Source organism: Hippoglossus hippoglossus, chromosome 20, assembly GCF_009819705.1.
Source record: "Hippoglossus hippoglossus isolate fHipHip1 chromosome 20, fHipHip1.pri, whole genome shotgun sequence".
Lineage (NCBI taxonomy): Eukaryota > Metazoa > Chordata > Actinopteri > Pleuronectiformes > Pleuronectidae > Hippoglossus > Hippoglossus hippoglossus.
The window spans coordinates 340672-348031 of record NC_047170.1 but is presented as its reverse complement, the minus strand read 5'-3'; the positions used below and the strand labels follow the sequence as shown (position 1 = coordinate 348031).

The window sequence follows — 7360 nt, the reverse complement described above, 5'->3', positions numbered from 1 at the left end:
CATGCAAGACTAAAAAGTTAATTTTCATGGGCGACCTCCAGAAACACTTTCAAAATTGAGAGGCAACAGAAGAGCTATTAATGGTTCATACCTCTCTAATGCAGCGGACAGTCCTGGCCTGGCTTCAGGCCAGGACTGAGCCAAGGTGTGGGAAGCGAGCCTATGACCTCCAACTCTCCATTCCATAAAGTCTCGATTTTCGACACAAAACAGAAAACAAGGGCGGCTGTTCTTCCAAACAAACTGCCTTTAACCCTGTTTTAACCTGACTAAATAGATATAAGAATTGCACTGCAGATTATTATGATGCCCAGAACCCATGCAACTGACAAACAGGACTTCCTCTGCCTCTCCTGCTTCTTAGAGAGTACATCTGACTTTTTTCACTTATATTTTACTCATCTCTCTAAAAATGAGCAATAACTTATACTTATACTGATTTTTTTTAACATACATATGAAACAACACATTTTTGTATTTGTGTCCATTACCTATTTAATCACAATAAGCAGTGGCATTTGTTTGATCTTCTCAAGGTCCAATCAAGTCTTTAAAAACTATTGTTCTGTATGATAATTAATAATTAATAATATGATAAAAAGTCTGTCTCTCTAATGCGATCTCATGGGATTGTGGTAAAATACCATTCCACTTTTTACAATGTTTCATAAGTTGTGTATGTATATTGAGCTGTGTCATATTGGTTAGGGTTAAGGTTAGGAGAAAGTCGTGCCATTAAATGATGTTATTTGTGTGTTATTCACCCTTGTGTGATCCCAGGCTGGTCACTGCAGCAGGTCAGTGGGGTTGCTGCAGCATCCACTGAATATAGTAAAATAACAACATGTAAAAGAATTGAAATTGCAAATGATTAAGTGACCACATTATTATACTGAATCATGTATTTATTATAACAGAATATATTCATTATTTACATCAGTTTGGTCAAAGATAAATGCACAGTATGATTAGTTAATCGTGTGTGTGTGTGTGTGTGTGTGTGTGTGTGTGTGTGTGTGTGTGTGTGTGTGTGTGTGTGTGTGTGTGTGTGTGTAAGGGAACTCTCTCAGCTGCTCCAGGTGAGTTTGAACCCTGAAGGCAGGGTGGAATACTGGGCTTGGAAAACGATGTAGACTTGATGGGAGGAGGCTGTGAATGGTGCGATGTTGGTTTCCTTAGGAAACAACAGAGAGACAAGTAGTAACTAGTAACATGCTACATACTATCGATCACACATATTGTAGACAAGTATCTCTAAACCTTATACAAATCTATATTACCTCACACTGTTACTGTAATTTATACTCCATAACTTTCAAACAGACAAGGGTTTCAAAACTTAATATATGCACTTATTTGAATCAACTGGTTTATATAATGTCCATAGATGGACACACAATCCATCTTTCTGTTTTGACAGTTTAGCTCAAGTATTTGGATAGTTAGACATTTTTTGTGCATAGAAGTCCACATGTACATCCACTTTTACTCTCTTCATTCTCTTCATTATTCATCAGTGTGTTTTTGGTGTAACATGCAAGAAACCATTCAGAGGGCCATCTCCTATTTAAGGATGCCCACATGTGGAAAGAAAAGATGTGTGTTGGCTCAATAACTGTAAAGCGCTTATTGAGATCTTTAATGAAAGCTTTTGTTGTGGGCAGCCTCACTCTTGCGGTGCATTTGAAAGTGTGCAGTGTTTCTCTTTAATTACTTTTATTGCAGTGGCCTGTCATAGTCTAATATGTCTGGCCATAGTTTAATAATGATCTACATTGTTTTTACGCAACTCATAATAACATAAAAGATGTCTAACTGTTTGCTGCTTCTTTGTAGAGCTGTGCGCAGAGCCCTTCCCTGTTGCTTGCTCTCTTAGAAACGTACTGATGTCAATTAGCCGGTGAATTGTCAAAACAACCTTAAAGTTTTTACCGTCCTTTGAAATCAAATCCTTGTCAGTCAACTCTTGTCTTGTCGTGATCAGAATCCAGACTAATCACTGATATTAAGTATTTTACAAATAAGGGTTTAACAGAGAAGCTTTGTAAGTTCAAATGTTTCTTTTTCATTTAGTGGTAATTTTTTATTCTTAGATGTTTATAAATAAAGTTAATATATTAAAAGATCTTATGAATTGAGAGGCAGAAGTCCTTGCTTTTTTGAAGGTAAGAAGCAGGTCATACAAAGCGCAGAAGAATATGATACTAACCAACTTACCACTTATATACGTGTTTTTTTTTTTTTAAAGCTTAACAGGATTCTGAATTCCATTGATATTCATTGAATCACCCTTAAATAAGCACTCATATTTATATATTAATAAGTATGATTTCACCCTCCGTTTAGCTGACAACAAGTTCTTTTGCTTTGGCTTTTTTGGTAATTAATGCATATCAAACGATGTTGACGGAACGGTTCTGTTACACATGTTAGTCAACAAAAATGTCAGTACAGTGTGGCCATTAAAGTGTATTGAATTGAATTGAAGTGAGGCTCAGCTCATTCAAATCCTAATGTATCAGTGCGAACGAGGTGGCAGATAAAACATTTGCTTTCCGTGGCAATGCCAATTGCAGCGCGGCTTCAAGTTGAGTTCAACGTTGGTGAACTTTGACCCATGATACTTGATTCACACTCACAAGTGTGACCGTGCCCTTAATTTGAAGACATCCCATTTTTATGGCTGTTAATGACTGATCCTTCTCAAGTCTGCTCCATTACAGCTGAGGTTGTGACTGCTTGGTTAGGTTACATACCACTCCACAGTAAGGTCCAACAGGCAGCGAGGAGGTGTCTGGGCCATCATACAACTTCAAGAAGTTACTCTGGCAATTTCCAGCGTCATCAATACTGATCTGGGCAAAGATGATGGTCACCACACGGCCTCTGGGTGCCCTAATACTCCATTCACAGTGGGTATTGTTTGGATAGGTGCCAGGGTAATTAGGACTTGAGAATGAGCCGTGGTCTCCAGACAGATTGCCACCACAACCTAATACAAATTAGACAAAGATGCTCAAGCTAAAGAAGTGGTAGGGTAAGTAAACAGGAAGACATTAACCAGCTCTACTGTTTCAGAGCAATAATATTACATTAATAACCATAGAAAACAAAAAAATTATCTAATGTAATAAAAATCTAAACACATAAGGCATATAAAATACAATCCTGGGAAATGAACAATCTGCAATCCACTGGTAGACAAGTAGAGATTAAATGATGACGTTTTTTTTCTATCCTCAGATCTAAAGCTGTTAAATAAACAATAAATACATATAAATACAAATAAACACAGTATAAAGAGTATGTATTAAATTGTATAATTTGAAAGATGTAAGTGTTTAGCAACTAGTGTTTGGATCTCACAGAGGTCCTTGTAAGGACGTTTTAGACTTTTTTTGATTTGATTTTGAAAATTCATTCAAGGCAAATCTTTTTCATCTGTCGTTGGAGTGCCCCTTAACCCTTAACTTATTGTTTTATCTTTAACTTGGGTCATATTTTTACTCATTATCTTCTTAAGTTTCAGATATTTATATTGGTAACAGAAACAGTTTTCCTTTTTGGTTGAAATTACAGCTCTTCAATGTATGTATGTGTCATGTGAAATCATTTGTACAAACAGTAGGTTCTGACCGTGAGGGGAGGATGTCCATGTGACCTCAAAGCCATCTCGTGCGCTGGAGTAGTCACTCTTGAAGCGCAAGTAGAGCAGATTGGATTGTGGAAAGATGGGGCTGGGCAGGGTGCTGCCACAGAACCGACCAATCGGTGGCGAGTCTGCTGTACTGCCATTACGGATCTGGGAGACAAGGATTTGTGATTTACTGAATAACCGACACATCACATATAAAGCCCTTAATAATCAAACCCCATTATATATTTAAGAGGTCATAGCTCCCGATTATCCCAAAAGATGGCTTCACCCCCTAAATACAGCCTCACTTGTGGTTCCTATACTCTGTAAGAGTAGAATGTGAAGTAAATTTTCAACCAACAGGCTCCTCTACTGTGTAACCATCTGCCCCCTGTAGTCAGTTACCCTCATTTAGAGCAGGTAAATGTGTGCGTGTTGTTGAGATAAACAAAATCCTCTCAAGTGAGGAAAGTATGGACAACATGCAGATCCTAAAAGTTGAATGTAGTCAATATGTGTGTGTCTGTCCATGTGCTGATTGTTTTACCTCCAGATAGTCAAATCCACAGTTGCTGTGGCTCTCCACATCAAAACTGTTAAAGAAGAGTGAGATGGAGTTGTTCTGTGGTGCCTTCAGGATGATGGTGCAGTCCACGTTGTGGGGGTAGATGTCCGGCCAGCCTGGACTCTTTAGGTAGCCATATTCTTGTTCATAGGTTCGACTACAGTCTAAAAGACAACACCACAGTCAGAGCTCTTATCAGGAACTAGGACTTTCAGTACACAACATGCCCACTGTTTTAAAACCTTATGCACAGATATAATTTCTTCTAGAAAAGTAGTCTATGAAAACTGAGAGTTTTGTGTTGATTATCCAAAGAAAAATGTACTGAATTTTTAGAGGAGAAAAGACAAACATCCTAAGATGTTATTTAGTAGTTTCGGTGACCAAACCTTTCAACAGAGGTAGCACTGTTATAACAACATTCAATAAATAAATAAAAAACTTCATAGGACTCCAACAGCGTAGCAGGCTTACTGGTAGTATGGTGTACATACACCCCATACACCCAATGACAACCACGTACTGGTAAACATAAAACTATCTATAGATTAATGTAACATTTTCTTTTCTAAATTACACTTGATTAGCCTATTAGGCAAAATGTGATTAATTGATTGATTGACTTGCATAGTGACTGCATCTGAAGCCTTACATTGTTTCATGAAATGAACAAAAGATTTACAGCAATGCCTAAGAAATAGTTCTTCTAATTTGGCAGGGAGTTTTGGTTGTGTTTCTCATCTTGTCACAGGTAGACTATGTGTACGTACTGGCGATCTGATAGGTGAAACGCAGGCCATTTCCTGACATGAAGGTGTCAGATTTGAAATACACATGGAGTGTTCTGTTGTAACTGTAGAAGTCTGGTGGATGACCATCAGATGCACAGAACTTGAGTGACTGGCCATAGTCTCCCTGGAAAAAGAGGAAACAAACAATTAGACAATGAATGTGATTGAGGTAAATTAGATTGCTTAGAAGGATGGTGCCTCCACAATATAGCAGTCAGCTCTGTATCCATCAGTTTTGTTGGCCTCAGAGGACTAATGGTCAAGTAGTTCTGACTTTGTGTTGGAAGAAAAGGACATAGGTGGTGTTTAATCTGTATCTGTTTAATCTTTAAATACGGTCTTCCCTCTGGACCAATGTAGTCACCGTTATTCCATCCTCAACACTTTTAAGGAAATGGCTTTCACAACTGCTCGCTCAGACCTCAGACTGGCTACCACTCTTCTCACTCCTGGGCAGCTTTGCAATCTGTGCTTGTGTCGGAATAGCATCCACATGTATCTTTCCTACGGTGTTTAGACTTAGTATTCCATTGTGTTGAAAAAAACTGTGGATGACTTTAACATTGAGTATGGCTCCACTGAAAATCTATAAAAATCACCAATCAAAAAACAGAAAAGAAAAAGAAAATAATCATCATTTTAGTAAACATAAATCATAAATCTATATCTAATGGCTGGTTTGTGTTTTTTGAAAATTATGATTGGCAGCAATGTTACCGCGCCGCCACCCTCCAACATCACGAGACAAAAAATCTTTTATAAAAATTGTAGACATTATTAAGATAATAATAGTTTACTCGCACAATGCTCCTGGTAGACCTTAAAGGTTCACTGTGTAAGATTTAGGTAAAAGGGATCTATTGGCAAAAATTTTATATAAAATAATCCTAGTGATGTTTTTGTGTAATCATCTAAAATATACAAATTTATGTTTTGTTAACCCTAGAATGGGCCCTTTATATTTAAATACTTCAATTTACATCGGGAGCGAGTCCACTCTACAGAGGCCGCCATGTTTTTTACAGTAGTGCAAACTGGACAAACTAAACACCTTTTGAGTTTTTACGACAACTGAAGGCTACCACAGGTTCTCTTTCATGTTTGGAAGGTGGGGTGAGGGGTATTCAGCTGCAATATGCACATTCACCACTAGAGGTCACTAAATTCTACACACTGAACCTTTAACGACCTGTGAGCATTCCATAGAAATTGGTGGCAAATTGTATTTGGTTAATTTCTGTCTAAGTACATGTACTCCCTGGAGTGGGGCACTGGCAGAACGACCATTGGACCTGATGCTGCTCATTATTGGTTGTTGCTGAATTTCCACGGGACACAGCTCTCTGCTCCCCAGACACCCCCACTTTTATTTACAGCTAAAAGGTATTGATTTACGTTTTTTTTTTTTTTTTATCTAATGTGATTGGTCGACCCTCCTAATTTCTTTACAAAAACACCCCAACAAGAAAAAAGGGGATAAAGGAGCTTGGTCCAGATCAACATGATTTACAGATTCAGCAGCAAATGATGAGGACAAGCTTATATTTGGTGCTTCTCCTGCTCTTGTTATAAAAAAAAAAAAAAACTGAGTTGGCTAATTAGATGTGGTGTAAGTAATGTCTTTTACTGCTTCCCCTGTTTGCTGTTTCAAAGTGTTGGCAGTGATATACTGTGGACAACGATGGGGGTTTGAGACCTAAAACATCTCTCTGAAAAATGTAAACGTTATGAAAGGTACCACAATCATTTAGACACAATGGGCCTCATTTACTAACAGTGCGTACGCACAGATCTGTGCTCAAACCGTGTGTACGAGTGTATGACGCACAAATCTGGGATTCATCAATATGTTCTTTTCTAAATTTGTTCGTACTACACACCATTTTAACTAAATGCATAGTATATTAAAACTCCATTTATTTAAATAATAATAGTAGATAGACAGCAATAATGCATTGACCAAATGTATTAAATAACTATGAAATTGACACCCTTGTCATGGTTACACACACTCACCAATTCCTGCTGCATGTTCTATGTCACTTTCTATTTTATTTTGATACTCAAGCTTGTCTCTGTTTCCTCTTGGTATTTTAGGCAGAAGGTTTGGTTGGCTACTAAGGACTTCAACGTTCCCGGAGTACCCCATAAGTTAGCACCACGTTTTGTCCGCCCCTTCACAGTGTCCAAGATCATCAATCCTGTGGCTGTAAAATTAAAACTACCCAAGTCTCTCAAACTGCCCTTTCATCCTCATCATCTCAATAAAAACCTGCTGAATTCATGTTTCAGGATAAACGGGGCGTCGCTTCTTCTGCAACAATAAGTGTTAAAACACTGTGTTGTGTCATAATCTGCGGGAGGAAC

General features: G+C 38.0%; 1 protein-coding gene across 1 annotated transcript in view; it reads right to left on the bottom strand.

The window, feature by feature from the left end:
* Positions 1 to 949: 949 nt before the first annotated feature.
* cubn (cubilin (intrinsic factor-cobalamin receptor)) overlaps positions 950 to 7360 on the bottom strand; it is an 86014-nt gene continuing 79603 nt past the window's right edge. Inside the window, exons 63-67 of the mRNA XM_034571787.1 lie at positions 4973 to 5117; positions 4185 to 4366; positions 3637 to 3802; positions 2757 to 2992; positions 950 to 1174 (exon numbers count right to left, since the gene is read on the bottom strand). Of these exons, the coding sequence (XP_034427678.1) occupies positions 1067 to 1174; positions 2757 to 2992; positions 3637 to 3802; positions 4185 to 4366; positions 4973 to 5117 (837 nt within the window). The 3' untranslated portion in view covers positions 950 to 1066. The remainder of the gene's footprint in view (positions 1175 to 2756; positions 2993 to 3636; positions 3803 to 4184; positions 4367 to 4972; positions 5118 to 7360) is intronic.